The sequence below is a fragment of the Neoarius graeffei genome, chromosome 26 (genome assembly GCF_027579695.1).
Source record: "Neoarius graeffei isolate fNeoGra1 chromosome 26, fNeoGra1.pri, whole genome shotgun sequence".
Lineage (NCBI taxonomy): Eukaryota > Metazoa > Chordata > Actinopteri > Siluriformes > Ariidae > Neoarius > Neoarius graeffei.
Genome location: NC_083594.1, coordinates 42505909 through 42528828, shown reverse-complemented (window position 1 = coordinate 42528828; position 22920 = coordinate 42505909). Strand labels below are relative to the sequence as shown.

The window sequence follows — 22920 nt, the reverse complement described above, 5'->3', positions numbered from 1 at the left end:
AACTGAATCAGCTCTGCGCATGCGCCGTGCGGCACAAAAAAATGGCAGCCATCATGAAGGAAGGAGATCCGGAGTTTTCAAACATTTGCTTAAGTGTGAAATTGCAAAATGGTATTCTAGCGAACAACAAAATAGTAAAGATTCAGAAAAACAAATCATTCAGTGATCATTTTAATAGTGTAAATTCATCCGAACTCGGCCTAACGGCTGATTTAGAACTACAAAAAGTCTGTGTGTCGGACATTTTAAGTACCTTTGTAAAAGTTTTGCAAATGTTGCAGTCAGCATTTAAAATGCTAACTTACAGTTTTTGTACACGTTTCAGTTGATTAAACTGTCATTTTATTAAATGTGTCTGCTTTTATAATAAAAAAGTACTGAAAGAAAAAGCAAACACAGCATTGCGATTTCTTATCCATCCATATAAAAAAAAAATCCCTCCCGCATTATCTCATCTCATTATCTCTAGCCACTTTATCCTGTTCTACAGGGTCGCAGGCAAGCTGGAGCCTATCCCAGCTGACTACGGGCGAAAGGCGGGGTACACCCTGGACAAGTCGCCAGGTCATCACAGGGCTGACACATAGACACAGACAACCATTCACACTCACATTCACACCTACGGTCAATTTAGAGTCACCAGTTAACCTAACCTGCATGTCTTTGGACTGTGGGGGAAACCGGAGCACCCGGAGGAAACCCACGCGGACACGGGGAGAACATGCAAACTCCACACAGAAAGGCCCTCGCCGGCCCCGGGGCTCGAACCCAGGACCTTCTTGCTGTGAGGCGACAGCGCTAACCACTACACCACCGTGCCGCCCAAAATCCCTCCCTCCCGACTGAAAATTTTTTTGCTCACCCGGTGGACAGGAAACGGATTTTTTTTTAAGGATGGCCTTAGTTCAGTTCAATGATGAGACTAATACACCTGGGCGCTAAACCACCGTAAGCCATTTTAGACCAAACTTAGGCCCTGTCCACACAGCAACGGATTCAGGTGACTCCGATACAATTGCTTATCGTTTAGGCCTGGCGTCCACACGGCACCGGCGGTTTGGGTGCCCAAAACGCAATCTTTTTGAGAACGGGTTCCAGAGTGGAAAGATCTGGCAACGTTGCCATTGTGAAGTCGTCTGGATGAGTAGAACGGATTTGTTTACGATGACGTCACAACCACATGACTGTGAGTGCTTCACGCCGGGTAGAGCACTAGTGAGAGTGAAACACGAGCTTGGATATTATTATTATTATTATTATGTTCAGTGTTAGTTCACAGTAGTAATGCAAGAAGCAGAATAGTGACAGTAATAGTGAAGCAAAAACATGCAATTGTACAAACACTGCAGCTCTACAGCAAAATATTCATTTATGAAATGGTCTGATTCTTAACACCAGTAGTGCCAATGATCTTCTCATTGCGATGCGAGTTGTCAACAAATCCTATAACTTGGTTCATGAAACGCGCTTACAAAATATTTTCACTGTGAATATTTATTGTGTAATGGTGCAAAGTGAGAGAGAGAGAGAGAGAGAGAGAGAGAGAGAGAGAGAGAATAGCTCTTAGGGCAGAGTCAATCCCGCCAGCAAAAATAGGGGAAAAAAAGGAGCGATATCACCTCTTCAGATGTTGGTTTTAGTCCTACAATACATTCCTCAAAAAGGGCGTAGAGGAGCAAATTAATCCATCAACGTGTAGCATTCAATTTATTCCGGACCATTAAAGACGCCGCCTTCCGCGTAGAATCATACGTCATCCTCGCCGCCATATTGGAGAGGTCAAAGCGGAGAATAAAGATTCATGTGCTGCGTTTAACTGTACCAACAGGTTTACCGTCCAAACGAGATCACATGGGATTACCTTTCACAGGTGAGACTGGAAAAATACTTTTCATTGTATTTGGTCATTATAATGTAATTTTACAAACAGATTTTCCTGACTTTGTGGCTAATATGAAGTCTCGCGCATAATAGTTTATGCGCATGCGTCCTTACTTCTTCTATTGTTCTGGTGTCTCCGAAGGGACCGTCTTACAGCGCCCCTAGAGGTGTGGCATGTGTAAGTATTGCATCGTTTTCAGCAAGCGTTGCGTTGCCATATGGACCTGATATTTTACTGATCGTTGCCCATTTGGACGTGATATTTTTTTAAATAACATCTCGTTGCCGTTGTCGTGTGGATGTAGCCTTAGTAGCATCTTTAATACTTTTAGGAACAGCATTTTCTTTCATAATTGGTAATCCTTCCTTACTTCCAGTGACGAAGCGATTGGCCACCATTTTGCCGAGTCGCTCGAGGTGATTCTCGAAAAATTGTCTGAACCTCTCGACCAATCAGTGCATGCGATTTCCTATAATCACGTCCGTATTTATACTAAATTCCATATCGTTGACTTGCAAGTGACGTCAAAGCAAAATAGAAACCCGGATGTCGCCCACGTTGGTGGATACAAATGCGGGGTCAAGTGACACTCCAGACAAAATATAGTCACGTGTGCGCAACTCTTTTTGTTTTTCCACTGCTTTAAGCGTTCTTTTAGTTATGCCATATCTTTGCGCTGTATATGGTTGTTGTCACAACAGTACTCGTGACTGTGGCACGTTCCGATTTTTTAGAATTCCGTCCGTGATTCGGAAAGAGGGCGAGGAAATTCTGAAGCTTAGTACGGAGAGGAGACAAGGGGACCAGGACACTTTGTCTAATGACCATTTTGTCCGATAGTTAAGACATTTCGTCCACAGCCTTTTTCATATGCACTATCAATTATTTTATATTTCAGGTATTCCAGTGTTCGCGAACGAAAGCCCCGTGAGAGCGCTGTTCCGCGCCTAAAGATTCAATATGATCCAGAATAACTCGGCCAACAGAGCTTGCAGCGAAGCCAAATTTTACAGGCACCTCCCTCTCAGCCTTCCCCCTTTGAAAGAGCGCGGTCTTGGGTCGGAAGGACTGCGCCTTGGCCCGGGATTCACGAACGGAGCCCCTGAAAGAGCGCTGGATTTAATATGATCCAGCCGGAAACAGAGACATGCAAGCGAGCAGCCTGCAATGACAAGGGAGTTAACTCATCCCAGGGTCAGCAAGTGGATGTGGTTACGCTCTTTATTGTCGACGCACACGTACTATGGCACTCATTTGCTTTACAAGAATGCGTTTTGCTTCGGTCAAATTCCATTGAGAATTCCTCCTTTTTTCGAACACACAAATACCTGAAATATAAAATAATTGAGAGCGCGCATGAAAAAGGCTTTGGACAAAATGTCTTAACTATTGGACAAAAACGCATTGGACGAAATGACCTGTATTCGTACTTGACGGTCGGCAGACGTGTCTTCTCTTCAGAAAAGTCCGACTTTTGTAAGTAATATGGGTCAAAACCACACTCTCACACATTCTTTTTGTATCAAATCTTCGTTCATTCATTCAAATCGTGGTAATACTGAGAGAATTCAGCATTATTTACAGACACGCTTTCGGCGTCTGCCATCCTAGCTGCTTCGTATATCCACCATCATGGCGGACGCTCATGACGTAGCACATTTTGATCACGTGCTTGCGAGTCATCTATACATACAGTACACACAACTTACGTATACATAGCCTCGTTATTTTTTCTTCTCTTTTCTTGTTATTTCCCCTTCTCTGCATCGCTGAAGACACCAACTGCTGGACCCAAATTCCTTGTGTGTGTGACCATACTTGGCCAATCGATATGATTCTGATTCTGATTCTGATGTGAAGACATTCAGCCCATAAACGCCTTTGGAATGGCGACTGATGACCTGTATGGTCAAACAGGCTGTGATCCTCCAGTGCCCCTTTTCCACCAAAGCAGTTCCAGGGCTGGTTCGGGGCCAGTGCTTAGTTTGGAACCGGGTTTTCTGTTTCCAATGACAAAGAACTGGCTCTGGGGCCAGAAAAACCGGTTCCAGGCTAGCACCAACTCTCTGCTGGGCCAGAGGAAAGAACCGCTTACGTCAGCCGGGGGAGGGCGGAGTTGTTAAGACCAACAACAATAGCAAGACCGCGAAAGATCGCCATTTTTAAGCGACGAGAAGCAGCAGCTGTACAAACGCGAAGTCATCCATTATTATTATTATTATTATTGTTGCTGCTTCTTCCATGTTGTTTTCGCTTCGATATTCGCGCCAAAGTTTATGCAAACGTAGCGACATAACTGACGTATACAACGACATAATGACGTGGCTTCCCTTAGCACCACGAGCTATGGAAAAGCAAACTGGTTCTCAGCTGACTCGCGAGTTGAACGAGTTGTGAACCAGCACCAGCACTGGCCCCGAACCAGCCCTGGAACTGATTTGGTGGAAAAGGGGTACAGGACTAGACGATGATATCGCTATGGTTCACAGATATGAAATTACTGTGTGCCCAACGAGACCTGTGATTTAACTCCGGATGCTGACGTGCTTACTTCTGAAACAGGAAGTCAGGGTGTAAGCATGACGATGGGTATAACTGACTTCCATAGCACGCAAAAGCATTTGAGATACAGCACACTTCTTGGCAATTCGAAACTAAAGTGATTCAGCAAACCGGATAAATCCAAGGCCACAAGTTTAAATAGACTTTCTCACTGCCAGTTTTGCCTGCTTTAGCGTTCTCGTTTTCAGTATCCTCGAGCACAGGCTTCAAACCACCGCTCCTTGGATTGGTCGCTGTATCTGAACTCTTCGTCGTCGCACCACTGAGACCATCACAGTTAGTGAAGCCCGTGACAGTTGTACATGTTTGAGACAACAGGAAGATTTTGGATTCGGGGAGTGAGCGTCAACAAACGCACAAGTATTTGTTTTGAAAGGAGCTGGATAACCACGACTACACAAAGAACCCACAAACTCCTGTAGCGATAACTGCAGTTTATTCACGGGGCAGGGCAAGCATTTATGTTCAAACATGCCACGAAATGATTGATACCTACAGCACTAAATGACTTGTGCTCTCTAAAAGAGCTATTTTGATTTCACAGGGACTTTTGAAACAGTCAGCACAGAATCTTTCCATTTGCTAAACATCGTGTGCAGGGGTTTAAGATGAATCCACCATCTACAGTATAGTCAGAAGTTTACAGACAGTGACATGAACGTCATGGCAAAATTTGGGCTTTCAGACATTTCTTTGAACTGTTCTTTTTCTGTGGCAGAATGATTGTACAACATACAGCTTTAAGAAAAAAAAAACAAATAAAAATTTACACATGCTCACTTAGATTATTAATTCAGAGGTGCTGACGCTTCCAAAACGTCTCTCATCTTTGCCAAGGCCGAGTTCCTGTTAGTGATCATAATTGACTACAGCTGGTAGCTTCTCTGTGCCTTCATAAAAAGGGTTTGTTTACAGCAACCGTTGGATTGACCAACACACAGTAAAATAGGAAAGTCTAAGGATCTCAGTGCAGATCTGAGAAAGAGGATCAGAGATGTACACAACTCCGGAATGTCTCTTGGAGCCATTTCTAAACAGCTGCAAATTCCAAGATCAGTTCAAATCCAAGTTATTGTAAGGTGTAGTCACTTTGCCAAGCCACTTTGCTTCAAGAAAGGAAATTGGTTTGGATGGTCAGGAACAACCTGGGAAGTGAACCACCATGGCACAGCCCTGCCATGAACTGGAAGCTGATGGATCACTGTCTACAGTTCAGATCACCATGGACTAATGCCGCTTTTCCACTACAAACGCGGCTGAGCCGTGCCGTGCCGAGTCGAGCTGAGCGGGGCTGTTGGAGTTGCATTTCGACTACAACCGCGCTGAACCGTGCTGGCTGGAAGTGGGTGGACACATTGGGTGGAGTTAGCGAAAGTGGGTGGACGTCATGTGATGCCGTTAAGCAGCGCAAACAGTGACATCAGTGACAGTGGCGGAACAAGTCAGAGCCGGGCCGGGGGCGGGGCAAATGACCGGGCCCTTTATTAAAGCTTATCATAACATCATTTTAGGCTACAAAATGTCCGCAACTGCGGTGTTTACCAATTTCAACACTACCGGGTGCAACTATGTTATTTAGTGCATCAAGTCCTTCAAACGAACATGTAACTCAGAAACAAAAAACATTAGGATACTGTACATGGCTCATAATAAAACATCAATAGCCTATACTGCGCACATTATTTGAAGGGCATACGAATGAGCGCTCAGAGGTTGCAACGCTGACAGGAAGAGTCAGAAATAAAAGGAGGGCGGTGCAAACCTCACTGAATGCACTGTTTACCAATTTCAACACTCCGGGGTGCAACTATGTTATTTTGTACATTAAGTCCTTCAAACGAACATGTAACTCAGAAACAAAAAAAAACATTAGGCGACATACTGTACATGGCTCATAATAAAACATCAATAGCCTACTGCGCGCATTATTTGAAGGGCATACGACGAGCCTTGCGCTCCGCGAACTCGTGCACGATGCTCTGTATGTCACTGATTCAGTGATCTTTTAAGCGGTAGTCTCACGACCCGGATAGTAAACAATAAACACGGAGGACATGGAGTCGTTAGTGTTGCTGGTCTCGGTGCTGTGGCTTGTTGTCACCGACAACGCCAACAGATACTGGCAAGAGCGTATAGATGAGGCGAGGCGCATAAGGCTTCAGAAATTCTCGTAATTCATAATTATTCTTCTTCCGGGTTTGCGGTGTTTACAGATCCCAGCGCGCTCGCGGGGCGTGTGTGGGCATGTGAGGACACTCCTCCTCACCAATCAGTGCACAGGGGAGTGTCTGCTCACGCCCCCAACCTCAGTCGGCACGGTTTGGCTCGCTTCAGCCCCACTCCAAAACGGTGCGAGTTTTAGGGGCTAAGCAGGGCTGAAACGAGCTGAGTCGTGCTGGTTTTTGGTAGTCGAAACGCGAGCCGTGTCGGGCTGAAGTGAGCTGAAGCGAGCTGAAGTGAGCTGAAAAAGGGTAGTGGAAAAGGGCCATAAAAGGCTACTGTCCAAGAAATAACCCCCTGCTCGAAAATTGACACCTTCAAGCTTAACTAAAGTTTGAAGCTGAGCACACGGACAAAGAAAAAAGCCTTCTGGAGGAAAGCTGTATGGTCAGATGAGACAAAGATTGAGTTGTTTGGCCACAATGACAGACCTGTTTACCCCAAATTTGCCCTGTCAGTAGTCTTGCAGTATCTTGTCAGTAGTTTTGGTAAGCTGTCAGTAGGAATTTTACTGGGGTCCAATCTATGTATTGTATCGAAGACAAAAAGTAGAAAGCAGCCTATTAGATAATAGTACTCATTCAAGTTGAAAGTAAGTGATAGATTACATGAACAAAATTTTAAAAATTAAAATCTAGCACTGGTCTTATTTTTTCTGTCAAGTTAAGCACCTGTGAGAACCAGAAAGCAAACCCATGTAAGATTCTAGATCTGCTCCATAATCCTCATATTACCAAGCCTAGACTCTAAGGTCTACTTGTTGACTCCTCATACATTTCATTATTTCAGTATCTCTGAAATAACCAGAAGACTAGCAGTAATACTTATTTAGGATGCTACAATAAGAAAAAATATTTCAGAGACCATACTATGCTCTAATAGGCTACTTAATACTTGATTGGCAGCTATACTGATCTCACACTCTTTACTAACAAATCACAAGTCACTGATACCTGGCAACTTGACAAAACAAGGAAAAAAAGTCAACATCAAAAAAGTTTAATTTCAAGTTAACAAAGTTTGACATTGGTTAATAACTGAACATGCATTTATGGCAACTCAATTATGGCATTCAATGCAACGTACGGTAAACGTGGCTTAAACGTGATTAAACATGGCCGCGCCCATGACTATATGATCGATGTTCGATTCCCACAATAAATATGATTATAAAGTAAGTCATGAACAGGGTTTTTTCTAGAAAAATTTAGTACGAGGGCGCTCACCATGGCGAGGGAGCGAAGCGGGGGGTGGGGGGGGTGGGGGGGGGGGCGCCGGTTGTCCCCCCCCGCCGTGCAAAGCCTTTGAAAAATGCTCCAATGGGACATTCTGAGGCCATCTGAGAGGGAAATTGTAACAAATTGTCTGTCAACATTGAAAAAGAAAGAAGTAATCTTCTTCTGCCCCGGACAGTCTTTGGCTTTCTTCCGCTTCGTGCCGCGGGATGACATCTTTAAATGCCCAAGTGTCAACAAAAACAACTCACGAACTACTTCTGTCAAAAGCTCCCGCGCCGGTGGGTGAAAGGTCATTCAGTCTGGAGAAATCTCGCTCTACAAGTCAGCTGACCTTGTATGTAACCCATGTCAAATCTCGCGAGAGCAGCCGCGATAAGTAAACAACTAAACAACATGGCGCCTCAGTCTGGAAAACGCCAATTCGGATTGTTTTTGCACCGTCTGGCGGTGTATCTACTATGATTGGAATATTTTTGGAGCAATTATAACGTATTTGATGATCAGACACATTGTCACGTAGTGTTGCTGGGATGTTTTCACAGAGTCGGTAAGGGGGCGCAGCACCCCTGTTCCCCCGTTTAGACGAAAGCCTGATGAAACATTTGGCAACATTTCGGCCATAAATCGTAGTTTTTGGACAAGAATTCGTAGTCCGTATTTTGTTTTGAAAAATCGTAGGAACTACAGACAAATCGTAGGAGTAAACAGGTCTGCAATGACCACCATGTACGGAGGGACACTGTACCAGCTGGTGGTGGTGGTAGGATCATCATGCTCTGGGGCTGTTTTGCTGCCAGTGGAACTGGTTCATTGCACAAAGTGGATGGAATAATGAAGGAGGACTACCTCAGAATTCTTCAGCATAAACCATCAGAAACTTGAACAGACTTGGGACTTACAACAGGACAATGAAGCCAAACACGCATCAGAGCTGGTTGTGGAGGATAAAGCAGGCTAACATTAAAGTGCATATTCTGGACCAATTTCGTTTTTTTTTTAAATATGAAAGTATGTCCCTTTACACACTCATCCAGAAGGGTAATTTTGCACAAGGCCATCTGTCTACAGCAGAAAAAAATAAAACACGTCTGGAAAAATCCCAAGGGAGTCTGCAGCCAGATTCGTGACGTCACCTGCGGAAGCGCCAGCAGGCTGCGCGAGCTTGTACGGTTTCAGTGCACAGCCTGTGTAGACCAAGTTTAGCAGCGAGCGATTTTGCATTGAAATACGGAATTGTCACCTGAGCTTCTAAACCCATGGATTTATGTATCAATGCTCATCTATCTATTGTTACATAAATCATATTTTTTCTAATTACTATTATGTATTTATATATTCCTTCATTTAGAAGAGTACTGGCTACTGTAGGAGAAAGATTTCATAAGCTACACACATGGAATCGGCTAAGCAGGGTTGTATATGCATTTAATGTGCTTGACAGGTCCCAAGATCTCAAGCGCTGACACGCATATCCCTTGATACATGTGAAATAAGTGTTTTATTGCCCAGCGCTTTCGTGTTCTTTACTTTTGTGTGTGTGTCAATAAATAACATTATCCGTGTACCACACAAACACAGGAACACCTAATTTAGAGTATAGTCTCTCTTATTTCTTACCCTGGCAACAGTCAACTTGTGAATCGCCGATTTTCTTGGTCTTTTTCTCGGCTCTGCTTTGGTCCTCGGCTTCTGGGCGCCTCGCACAAATCGCTCCCATTTCTCTCTCATTGTCCGGCCTTTTGGAAAACGATGAGTACTAATCCCATCAAGATTGGTGTTGCTGCACCCTCCTATGATACATCTGTTAACCATTTTAATAATTACGTGATAACGTTGAAGAAATTTGCAGAAAACCACCAGGTCGTTTTCTCATAAACAAACCAGCGCTGGCGTAGGATTCAGAGGGAGGCGTCCCACACATGACGTCACGAAAATCAATGTTTGCTGGGAAATCCAAATGCCAAGTTTTTTCAGAGGCGGACCAATTCGCCTCAAATGGCTCGATTTCAACTGAATTCTTCTGGTATTGCGCAAGGTAAAAAAAAATGCACAAAATGCAAAAAATGTAACAGATATTTGACCAAAGTTTAATATAAAATAGGAGAATTACATCGATCTTGCTCCTGAATTTACCCGTGATATGCACTTTAAGCTTAAAACAAGTCCTGACTTCAACCCCTATTGAAAATACATGGACCGTGCTTATAAGTCGAGTCCATGCCAAGGGAAAAAAAAAAACATTTAATTGAACTCCACTAATTCTACCATGAAGAGTTGTGAAATATCCAACCAGAATTCTGCCAGAAGCTTGTTCACGGTAAAATAAAATGTTTGGTCAAGGTGAATCTTGCAAAGAGACATTTTACCCAAATATTAGGTGTGCTGTTTGTATATTTTCGACCCTGGGTTGATTTCAGAAAACCCAAAGAAAATTAAAACTTGTGCACCAAATTCTAGTGTGTTTTTTTAATTTAAAATGTCTGCTGTACAATCATTCTGCCACAGAAAAAGAACGGTTCAAAGAAATGACTGAAAGCCCAAATATTGCCATGAAGTTCATATCCAAGATGACATGTCACGGTATGTAAACTTCTGACCACACGTGTACATATTTAAAATTAAAATCAACACTCTCTTGGTGGATTAGTCTAAAAATGAGAAATATCTCATCTCATCATCTCTAGCCGCTTTATCCTGTTCTACAGGGTCGCAGGCAAGCTGGAGCCTATCCCAGCTGACTACGGGCGAAAGGCGGGGTACACCCTGGACAAGTCGCCAGGTCATCACAGGGCTGACACAGACACAGACAACCATTCACACTCACATTCACACCTACGCTCAATTTAGAGTCACCAGTTAACCTAACCTGCATGTCTTTGGACTGTGGGGGAAACCGGAGCACCCGGAGGAAACCCACGCGGACACGGGGAGAACATGCAAACTCCGCACAGAAAGGCCCTCGCCGGCCACGGGGCTCGAACCCGGACCTTCTTGCTGTGAGGCGACAGGGCTAACCACTACACCACCGTGCCGCCCCAAAATGAGAAATATGCCTGTGCAAATATGAAGGATGTTAGAAAACGAATTAGATCAGATCCTGCCATGGGCATTACCTTCGGTAGCTTGCTGGTGGCATGCACTAAAAAAGAAAGGAGGTGTATTATAGCCGAACAGTGATGCTGTGGATACAGATAAAGATATAAATGTGTTAACCTGCACCAGTAGAGCAAAACTAGAAATTGTTTACAACACGAATGGCGGAGTCACATGACTGACACAGACAGTGCACTCTCAAAAGCTGTTTGTTCACTTTAACAGACTGGAAAAAAACAAACCAAAGTCCTTTCGGCTTGGCTGCAAGTACGCCGAAACCAATCCAAGCTCAAACTAACATGACATGATGGGATTAAATTTCGCATCGTAATACATGAGGTATAAATGTCCAATTACCTGCTGTGACCGGACCATCTGGTTTTCTGCTCAGGATCATCATGCTGCTGGAGAATTATTGAGGTCAACATGAAAATGAAATGTTTCTCTCTTTTTTTTTTTCTGGTCTTTGTAAAAAGTTCCACTTTTTTTTTTTTTTACACAAATGAAACACGATTATTGTCTTCAGGTCATGTCTTCAAGTTAGATAAGTCATAACTGAACCATGATCATTCAAGTCAAGATTTTCTTTTTATTATTATCTACTTATTTTGATCCTCTGAAGACCTGAGCTGCAGAGTGTCAGGAGGATTTAAGGGCCAGATCTTTTCGAGTGTCGTCTTGGCTCCAGTCCAAACCAGTGAACTGTAGGAGAATGCTCAAAGGAACTCAGCCAGCTTTAGTGTTCTTGTTAATCAGGGTAAAACTATCGACTCAGACAAAAGCAGTTGGTTCTTTGTCCTTCTCATGTGATTGGTCTTCCTCCAGAGATTGTAAATTCCAAGGGATTAGAAAGAATAGGCGTTTGGGTCAGCTTGCAGCAGGACAAAAACACACATCCAGCACATGCGCGCCGCCGCCGCTCCCTGAAAGAGTCCCAGTCCAACAACACAGATGTCCAGCCTGCTCTCTCTTCAGCCCTTTCACACTGTGGAGATCTCTGGCGATCAAAAGCACCATCCCAATCTGAGGAAACGGCCAGAAATGTGAAAACGGTCGCTTATTATTCCTCGCCAGACACTTTTCAGCACACGCTAGCTCCAGGCTAGTTAGCAAACTGCTAAAATATTCGCTTCTCTTCAGAGAAAACCACTTGTCTCAATTGTTGTTTTTTAGGACAAGCTGAACTCACGACATTGTTAGCACTTCTTTGTTTTTGTTTTTTTTTCCAGAAATGTCGACTCCAAAAACAAGTCCGTCTTTTGAAAGAAAGAAAGAAAGAAAGAAAGAGAAGGCGCTCGACTTTAATCTGAGTTCACACAGATGTGGTTTCTCTTAGCTTGTTGCTAAGCGCGTCTTCTGCTCAGACTGAGAACGCGTCATCAACAGACAAAGTAAAAGGGGCGGGGAAAGGAGGAAGGGGCGTGGCTTAGGCAGCACCACGTTGGCTCGTGCGTGTTTGAAAGTTGCACTTCCTTTCTGGTGTAGTGGTTAGCGCTGTCGCCTCACAGCAAGAAGGTCCGGGTTCGAGCCCCGTGGCCGGCGAGGGCCTTTCTGTGCGGAGTTTGCATGTTCTCCCCGTGTCCGCATGGGTTTCCTCCGGGTGCTCCGGTTTCCCCCACAGTCCAAAGACATGCAGGTTAGGTTAACTGGTGACTCTAAATTGACCGTAGGTGTGAATGTGAGTGTGAATGGTTGTCTGTGTCTATGTGTCAGCCCTGTGATGACCTGGCGACTTGTCCAGGGTGTACCCCGCCTTTCGCCCGTAGTCAGCTGGGATAGGCTCCAGCTTGCCTGCGACCCTGTAGAACAGGATAAAGCGGCTAGAGAAAATGAGATGAGACATGACATGGCCAAACGTATGTGGACACCAGACTATAATTCCACATTGAGTCACTCTTTGCTCTACTTAATGGTTCGAGACGCAACTTTGTGACCAAAAGGTCACTGATTCGATTCCCTGCACCAGTAGGAGTGGTTGAAGTGCACCTTAGGGAGGATTTTTTTTTTTACTGTAGATACATGGCACGGCCAAAAGTATGTGGACACCAGACGATCATGTGTGGAATTCTTTGAACATCCAATTCCACATTGGGTCACTCTTTGCTCTGATAATAACCTCTACTTAATGGTGAGAGACGCAACTTTGTGACCAAAAGGTTGCTGATTCGATTCCCTGCACCAGTAGGACTGGCTGAAGTGCTCCTGAGCAAGGCACCTAACCCCTGGCTTTTTTACTGTAGATACACAACATGGCCAAAAGTATGTGGACACCTGGCTATCATGTGTGGAGGTTTTTGAACATCCAGTTCCAGATTGAGTCCTTCTTTGCTCTGATAATAACCTCTACTTAATGGTGAGAGACGCAATTTTGTGACCAAAAGGTCACTGATTCTTTTCCCTGCACCAGTAGGAGTGGCTGAAGTGCCCCTCACCAAGGCTTTTTTTTTTTACTGTAGATACATGACATGGTCAAAAGTATGTGGACACCGGGCTATCATGTGTGGAGTTCTTTGAACATCCAATTCCACACTGAGTCACTCTTTGCTCTACTTAATGGTTCGAGACGCAACTTTGTGACCAAAAGTCACTGATTCGATTCCCTGCACCAGTAGGAGTGGTTGAAGTGCCCCTCAGCAAGGCTTTTTTTTTTTTACTGTAGATACACAACATGGCCAAAAGTATGTGGACACCAGACTATCATGTGTGGATTTCTTTGAACATCCCATCCAAGACTGAGTCCTGCTTTGCTCTGATAATAACCTCTACTTAATGGTGAGAGACGCAACTTTGTGACCAAAAGGTCGCTGATTCGATTCCCTGCACCAGTAGGACTGTCTGAAGTGCTCCTGAGCAAGGCACCTAACCCCTGACTTTTTTACTGTAGATACACGACATGGCCAAAAGTATGTGGACACCAGACTATCGTGTGGATTTCTTTGAACATCCCATCCAAGACTGAGTCCCGCTTTGCTCTGATAATAACCTCCACTTAATGGTGAGAGACACAACTTCGTGACCAAAAGGTCGCTGATTCGAGTCCCTGCACCAGTAGGAGTGGGTGAAGTGCTCCTGAGCAAGGCATTTTTACTGTAGATACACTACATGGTCAAAAGTATGTGGTCACCTGACTATCACGTGTGGAATTCTTTGAACATCCCAGCCCAGATTGAGTCCTGCTTTGCTCCCCGTGTCTGCATGGGTTTCCTTTTGGGTGCTCCAGTTTCCCCCACAGTTCAAAGACATGTGGTTAGGTTAACATGGGGCAGCCTTGGGCTGAAGTGCCCTTGAGTGAGGCACCTAACCCCCAACTGCTCCCCAGGCGCTGTAGCATGGCTGCCCACTGCTCTTGGTATGTGTGTGTGCTTATTGCTCGTGTGTGTGTGTGTGTGTGTGTGTGTGTGTGTGTGTGTGTGTGTGTATGTGTGTGTGTATGTTCACTGCTTCAGATGGGTTAAAATTCAAAGAGGAATTTGTGTGATAAACAAAGTTGTTGTTGTTCTTCTCCACTATTTTGGGAAGAGTTTCTACTTAAGCCATGGCCTAATGGCTAGAGAAGCAGCTCTGTGATCAAAAGGTCACTTGCTCGAGTCCCTGGACCAGTAGGAATTGCTGAAGCATTCCTGAGCAAGGCACCTAACCCCCAACTGCTCCCCAGGTTGCTCTGGGTATGTTGCATGTCTCTCTGGATAAGAGCATCTGCTAAATGCCTGTAATGTAATATTTTGGAGCATGGCTCTGAGGATTTTTGCCCATTTAAAAGTAAGGTCAGACACTGATGTTTGCTGAGGAGGCCTGGGCTTACTCTCGGTGTTTTAGTTCATTCCAAAGGTGTTCAGTAGGGTGGAGGTCAGAGCTCAGTGCAGAACACTTAAGTTTTTTCCATACCAACCGTGGCAAACCATGTTTCTGCACAGATGCATTGTCACGTTGGAATAGGTTTGGATTAGACCCCATAATTCGTAAAGCTACAGTGTACAAAGACATCCCTTCACATGCAATGCTTCCTTTGTTGCAACAGTTCAGGGAAGGCCCAGATATTGCTGTGATGGTCAGGTGTCCAAATACAGTACTTTTGGCCATATAGTGTAAATAAAAGACTGACTTTATGTTGAAAGGCACAGTGTAATCATTATAGCAAAGACTATATACTGTACCATTGGTATACCACTCTACTTTCCATTTTAAAGCTGCATGGTGAGGTGGGTTCGACATTTGAATGATTCCCGCCCATCTTCATGAAGTTCCGCCATCAGGATCTTTAGTGGCCCTTAGAATATCTTGTCTGTAAAATAACTAACAGGAGGTGCATCCAAACACATACACTGTTTCTAAAGCCTTGACATAATCCAATGGTTTTTAAAAATTATTTTATTCTTTAAAAAAATCATATTCTGCATATCGTCTAGGTTATTTGAACAAGTAAGAAATAAAATAATTTTATTTTGTTGATAAGAGAGGTCAGAGGGTCAGAGGAAAATGGCCAGATTGGTTTGAGTGTTTTTTTTTTTTTGCCAGGAAGGATATAGCAACTCATAGCAACTCTTTACAACCGTGGTGAGCAGAAAAGCATCTCAGCATGCAACAGCAGAAGACCACATTGGGTTCCACTCCTGGCCATGCAAATTTCATGGCCATGCATGTCCCATATTGAGACAAAAGGTTATTTACTTTATTTCATAAGAGGACATTTTAAAATAATACCTAAGAAACCAATTTATTTAAGCTTTAATTATTATATCATATCTTTTAGTGGGGGTGGCACGATGGTGTGGTGGTTAGCACTGTCGTCTCACAGCAAGGAGGTTCTGGGTTCAAGCCCAGTGGCTGATGGGGGCCTTTCTGTGTGGAGTTTGCGTGTTCTCCCCGTGTCTGTGTGGGTTTCCTCCAGGTGCTCCGGTTTCCCCCACAGTCCAAAGACATGCAGGTTAGGCTAATTGGTGGCTCTAAATTGACCGTAGGTGTGAATGGTTGTTTGTGTGAACGGTTGTTTGTCTCTTTGCCCTGCAATGATCTGGTGACTTGTCCAGGGTGTACCCCGCCTCTCGCCCATAGTCAGCTGGGATAGGCTCCAGCTTGCCTGTGACCCTGCACAGGATAAGCGGCTACAGATAATAGATGGATGGACGGAGGGATGGATGGACTTCTGATATAGTGAAATAAATCAAAGCTGAAACAAACCAGTCTCTACTCAGTTGTTCTAAAAATGACCTCTGATGTGAACAAAGTACACACTCTAATTGACTTGCCAAAAGAAATGCACGATAACATGAAATGTCTGGAGGTATGAAAAACTGAGACTGGATATCTTTATCCTTAGCCTGGCTTCAACACACTTCAGCACATCATTTTCACTATATAGTGCACTATTTTTGGGAGTTTTGCAATTCTGGTGCCAGGTCCAGAGCATCCAGTATGTTCATGAAGTCCCACAATGCAATGCAAGCGTCTCCAGATCTTATGGGAAACCTTAAAAAGTCCATACAGAATCATATGACAGAGATTTTCCCTTTTGGTAAGGATTTGATTCAGGATTCCTTTGGAAAAATCTTGAAAGTCACCCAAAAAAGGTAGAACACAGGGTGAGTTTTAACCAGAGCTTCCCTTTTTCTATGATTATGGCCAGGTTCTTGCCTGAACAGATAACCGCATCATCAGTTTTTCTTTGGCTAATCAGACCTAAGGTACACCACCATACTTGCCAGAGCAGTTAGAGATTAGGTGCCTTGCTCAAGAGCACTTGAGCCAAGCCTGCTGGTTTAGGGGAGCGCAGGTGGCCAAGTGGTTAGAGCGCTTGACCGCTAAGCGAACGGTCCCTGGTTCGAGCCTCGGCTCGACGGGGATCTGGGGCTCGCTCCTTGTCCACCCAGCAGTGAATGGGGACCTGGTGGAAACACTGGGGAAGTTAAAGGCGGCGAGGAAAGGAACTGGCCACCCTACCTCACTATGCCGATGGCCCAGGACGAGTGCGCTCTCTAACAGGCACTCCCCCAATGTACGAATCGTATATGGGACTCCCCTTTGCTGGTTTAGGGAATTGAACCAGTGACCTTTTGGGCCCGAAGCTGCTTCTCTAACCAGTTCCACATAGCTTCTCTTTTTCTTAGCGATTTGGATTAAAATCACAGTCCATACATGACAGCGAACCATATAACACAAGGCTACAGGAAGGACACAGCATCCTGTCCTGGGTAATGTAAGCGAACGTTCTCTTTCATATAACATAAATGTGTCTTAGCAAGCTTGGCGAGACTATTAACAGCAGTGGAGTAAGGGGAGATGATGTGGTGAAGGATGTTGTGCTAAATTGGGTAAGCTTGCAACAGCATGCCTGTAGTAGATGCTATTCTCAGCAAGCTAAGGAAGAAGAAGCTCCTCTATATTTACTGGTGGGAAAACTTACTGACACCATTTTTAGGTTGACCCCTTGGCAGCTGACTCTCTGAACCCCCCCAGAGAGCTTGATGGACACAGCATTGCATGAGCAGTAAATGCTGTATTTAGACTTGGGCATTATGATGGACACTTCCAACCGGTGGCTATTGAGGCTACTTGAAAAGCCTGTGCCCTTGACTACCTGTAGATTTTCTCCATGTATGGGCATGCACCGTGCGCTGTGTAGATCTCTACCAGGGTTGGGGGTTGAAGGGTGAATCAAACTCAAATTACAGACCAAGATGCACCAGAATGTGTGTGTGTGTGTGTGTGTGTGTGTGTGTGTGTGTGAGAGAGAGAGAGAGAGAGAGAGAGAGAGAGCATGCAAGTACGCGTGGTGCCCAGAGATATACTGGTGCCTCATCCAGGGTGTATTCCCACCTAATGCTGAGTGTTCCCGGGATAGGATCTGGAGCCAGGATAAAGCAGTTACTGAAAATGCATGCATGAATGAATGACGATGCACCACGTGGTGCATTGAACTAAGGTCATACCTATAAACAAGAGAGTACATCTGTCCTTATAGCTAATAAGTGATTTAAAGGAATGTTCTCATATCAAGCTAAATGTCACCACTAAACTGGTTAATGATAAGGAATTAATAAATACATAATTTATGGGTTCAGCAAGCTACAGTATTTACATGTGCTTGTGTGGAAGTGGCTCCCTCTGCTGGTCAGATCTGATACTTGCCTCAATGAGTGACAGTATTGCTCAAAATCAGTGTTGACCATCCATCCATCCATCCATCCATCCATTATCTGTAGCCGCTTATCCTGTTCTGCAGGGTCGCAGGCAAGCTGGAGCCTATCCCTGCTGACTATGGGTGAGAGGCAGGGTACACCCTGGACAAGTCACCAGGTTATCACAGGGCTGACACAGAGACAAACAACCATTCACACTCACGTTCACACCTACAGTCAATTTAGAGCCACCGATTAGCCTAACCTGCATGTCTTTGGACTGTGGGGGAAACCGGAGCACCCAGAGGAAACCCACGTGGGCACTGGGAGAACATGCAAACTCCACACAGAAAGGCCCTTGCTAGCCGCTGGGCTCGACCCCAGGACCTTTTTGCTGTGAGGCGACAGTGCTAACCACTACACCACCATGCCGCCCCAGTGTTGACTACTGAATTAATATTTAATTTTCTGTAAGAGCATAATTCTGGAGTAGCAAGTTACACAGGAACTTGGATTTAATACTAAACAGATTAAAAAAAACATGTAATTGTTGATACGGTGAAGTTTTCTGTGAGGAAGTTTATTTCATATTTATGGAAGGGGTCATACAGCGCTTAGCTGTAACTAAGGTTTCTGAAATGACAAAGTCCTCAGGAATTATGAGGAACAATGGCACATTTTTCTTCAAGAAGAAGCTACATTTTTATGGCTTATTCATAATTTCCCAGAGGGAAGCCATAGCCTAATGGTTAGAGAAGCAGCTTTAGGACCAAAAGGCTTCTGGTTCAAGTTCCTGGACCAGCAGGAACAGAATGGCTGAAGCGCCCTTGAGCAAGTCACCTAACCCCCAACTGCTCCCCAGGTTGCTCTGGATAAGAGCGTCTGCTAAATGCCTGTAATGTAATGTAAGAAAAAACTAAAAGGGCACTCAGTAGACTTCAAAATCCATTCATTACTATCATGGCATTGGGTTGCTTTTTTTTTCTTTTGCAAACACTTCCGTCATAATGGATTTGAAGGGCTTGTGAGGGGTGCAACAGAAAATCGTTTATGCTCTATCACAGGGAGATTGCAAATCCAAAGCCATCCATGGCTGGGAGCCAAGGAAGGAGAATTGTATAATTTTTCCCCGTCAATCACTGTGACACGAGCTAATCATGGGCATCTGTAAGCTCATGTATTCAAAAGAGGGTAGATGCTGTAACACACCTCAGAGTGTGTTACACTGCTCTTGGTTGTAGCATGAGTGGTTTGTATCTGCCCTGAGACTAATACTAGTACCACATTGTTGCATGAATATTCTGTACTTTTATCCATCCATACTTTTTTTTTAATCAAAGTGACAAAACATCCAATATACAGTGGTGCTTGAAAGTTTGTGAGCCCTTTAGAATTTTATATATTGCTATGACATCACGGACTGGGATGTGCTGCTTAGCCCACACTGTGAGGACATATGCCCCTTTTCCACCAAAGCAGTTCCAGGGCTGGTTCAGGGCCAGTGCTTAGTTTGGAACTGGGTTTTCTGTTTCCACTGACAAAGAACTGGCTCTGGGGCCAGAAAAACCGGTTCCAGGCTAGCACCAACTCTCTGCTGGGCCAGAGGAAAGAACCGCTTACGTCAGTGGGGGGGGGGCGGAGTTGTTAAGACCAACAACAATAACAAGACCGTGAAAGATCGTCATTTTTAAGCGACGAGAAGCAGCAGCTGTACAAACGCGAAGTCATCCATTATTATTGTTGTTTCTGCTGCTGCTGCTTCTTCCGTGTTGTTTTTGCTTCGATATTCGCGCCAAGGTTTATGCAAACATAGTGACGTAACTGACGTATACAGCGACGTAATGACGTATACAATGACGTAACTGGCGTATACAGTGACGTAATGACGTGTCTTCTCTTAGCACCACGAGCTATGGAAAAGCAAACTGGTTCTCAGCTGGCTCGCAAGTTGAACGAGTTGTGAACCAGCACCAGCACTGGCCCCGAACCAGCCCTGGAACTGATTTGGTGGAAAAGGGGTAATAGAGAGGCTGACACACTGTCTGAGGGATTACCTCAACTTCTGTGCAGACGTGGTCTCCCCTGCTAAGACTGTACGGTGTTACCCTAATAACAAGCCATGGGTTACACAGGAAGTCAAAGCTGTCCTCAACAGGAAGAAGGCTGCCTTCAGGAGCAGGGATAAGGAGGCAATGAAAGCAGCACAGCAGGAGGTGAAACGCTGCGTGAGGGAAGCTAAGGACAGCTACAGGAGAAAGGTGGAGCAGAAGCTGAAGGAGAACAGCATGAGGGAGGTCTGGGAAGGTGTGAAAACCATCACAGGCCACAATACAAAGACCAGAGTCATTGAGGGGACGGTGGAGAGGGTGAACGAGTTGAATGACTTCTTCAACCAGTTCAACCAGCCCACGTCCCCCCACCCTCCCCCTCACTGCAGCCATCTCTCCTTCTTCCCTCAACACACCTCCCCCCAGTCATCACAGCAGCCCCCTCCTCCCCCACCTCAACACAGACTCCTCTATGCATTACTGCAGACCAGGTCAGAGGTCAACTGAGGAAGCTTCACCCCAGGAAAGCAGCAGGCCCGGACAAGGTGTGTCCCTGATGACTGAAGACCTGCGCTGCTGAACTGGTTGAACCACTCCAATGCATCTTCAACCTCAGCCTGCAGCTGGGGAGAGTGCCCACCCTTTGGAAGACATCATGTATTGTTCCAGTTCCCAAAAAGAATTGGCCCAGCCAGCTGAATGGCTTTTGACCGGTGGCACTCACTTCACATCTGATGAAGACGTTGGAGCGGCTCTTCCTCAGCCTCCTCAGACCCCAGGTACAACATGCCCAGGACTGTCTGCAGTTTGCATACCGGGCAGGTGTTGGTGTGGAAGACGCCACCCTCTACCTGCTACACCGAGCCCACTTGCATCTGGATAAGGGAAATGGCACAGTGAGGATCCTCTTCTTGGACTTCTCGAGTGCCTTCAGCACCATCCAGGCCCTTTTGCTTCAGGACAAACCGAACAGGATGCGAGTGGACCCCTGCCTGGTCACCTGGATCTCCAGCTACCTCACTGACAGGCCGCAGTACATCAGGCTGAAGGACATCACATCTGACACTGTGATTAGCAGCACTGGAGCACCCCAGGGCACGGTGCTGGCCCCTCTTCTCTTCACCCTGTACACCGCGGACTTCTGCTACACCTCGGAGCTGTGTCACATTCAGAAGTTTGACGATGGCACAGCCATTGTTGGGTGTATCAGTGATGACAGAGAGGAGGAGTATAGGAGCCTGGTGAGGGACTTTGCTCTGTGGTGCAACAGGAACCATCTGCAGCTCAACACCTCGAAGACCAAGGAGCTAGTCATTGACTTTGGGAGGTCCAGACCAAGGTCACGACCAGTTCTGATTGAGGGAGTCAAGGTGGAGGCTGTGGATTCCTACAAGTACCTCAGGCTGTGGCTGGACAGCAAGCTGGACTGGACTTGCAACACCAATCACTTGTACAGGAAGGGACAGAGCAGGCTATACTTCCTTAGGAGGCTGCGGTCCTTTAACATCTGCAGGAAACTCCTGTGGATGTTCTATCAGTCCGTGGTCACCAGTGTCCTGTTTTACACCGTGGTGTGCTGGGGGGGGAGGGGGCAGCACATCCAAGAAGGACACATCCAGGCTGGACAAACTGATCAGGCGGGCCGGCTCTGTGGTCGGCATGAAGCTGGACTCTCTGGTGACGGTGGCAGAGAAGAGGTCTATGGACAAACTATTGAACATCATGGATGATGCCAGTCACCCTCTGCACACCGTCATCAGCAACCAGAGGAGCCTGTTCAGTGACAGAATGCTCCTTCCCAAGTGCAGGACGAACAGACTCAAAAACTCCTTTGTCCCTCATGCCATCAGACTGTACAACTCCTCTCTGGGGGGGAGCAGGGGTAACAGGAGGACAGAGGACGGGAAGGAGCAGTGGTAACAGGAGGACAGAGGACGGGAAGGAGCAGTAGCCTAGCCTAACAATAAGCAATACCGGACAATGTGCAATATAATGTGCAATATAAAGTACAATATCTCTCCTGCTGCCCCCCCTTTTCCCCTCCCCCCTCCTCTCTTCCCCATATCTTACTCTTTTTATATTTGTACATGTAAATACTTCATTTATTTTAATTTATTGAGAAGTTTTTCTCTATTTCTTTTTTCTGTTTATCTGTAATGATGCTGCTGGAATCTTAATTTCCCTGAGGGAACCCTCCCAAAGGGATCAATAAAGTTTTATCTAATCTAATCTAATCTAATCTAATCTAATCTAATCTAATCTAATCTAATCTAATCTAATCTGCATAAATATGACCTAAAATTAGAGTCAGGCCATTCGAAAACATGAACTTTATTCTTCTTTAACCATTCTTTGGTAGAACGACTTGTGTGCTTAGGGTCGTTGTCTTGTTGCATGACCCACCTTCTCTTGAGATTCAATTCATGGACAGATGTCCTGACATTTTCCTTGAGAATTTGCTGGTATAATTCAGAATTCATTGTTCCATCAATAATGGCAAGCCGTCCTGACCCAGATGCAGCGAAACAGGCCCACACCATGATACTACCACCACCATGTTTCACAGATGGGATAAGGTTCTTATGCTGGAATGCAGTGTTTTCCTTTCTCCAAACATAACGTTTCTCATTTAAACCAAAAAGTTCTATTTTGGTCTCATCCGTCCACAAAACATTTTTCCAATAGCCTTCTGGCTTGTCCACGTGATCTTTAGCAAACTGCAGACGAGCAGCAATGTTCTTTTTGGAGAGCAGTGGCTTTCT

The 22920-nt window shown here is 45.2% G+C and overlaps 1 protein-coding gene across 1 annotated transcript in view; it reads right to left on the bottom strand.

The window, feature by feature from the left end:
- Positions 1–12347, bottom strand: part of dyrk3 (dual specificity tyrosine phosphorylation regulated kinase 3) — a 41026-nt gene extending 28679 nt beyond the window's left edge. The window contains exon 1 of the mRNA XM_060909996.1: positions 11353–12347. Within this exon, the coding sequence (XP_060765979.1) occupies positions 11353–11395 (43 nt within the window). The 5' untranslated portion in view covers positions 11396–12347. The remainder of the gene's footprint in view (positions 1–11352) is intronic.
- Positions 12348–22920: the final 10573 nt, after the last annotated feature.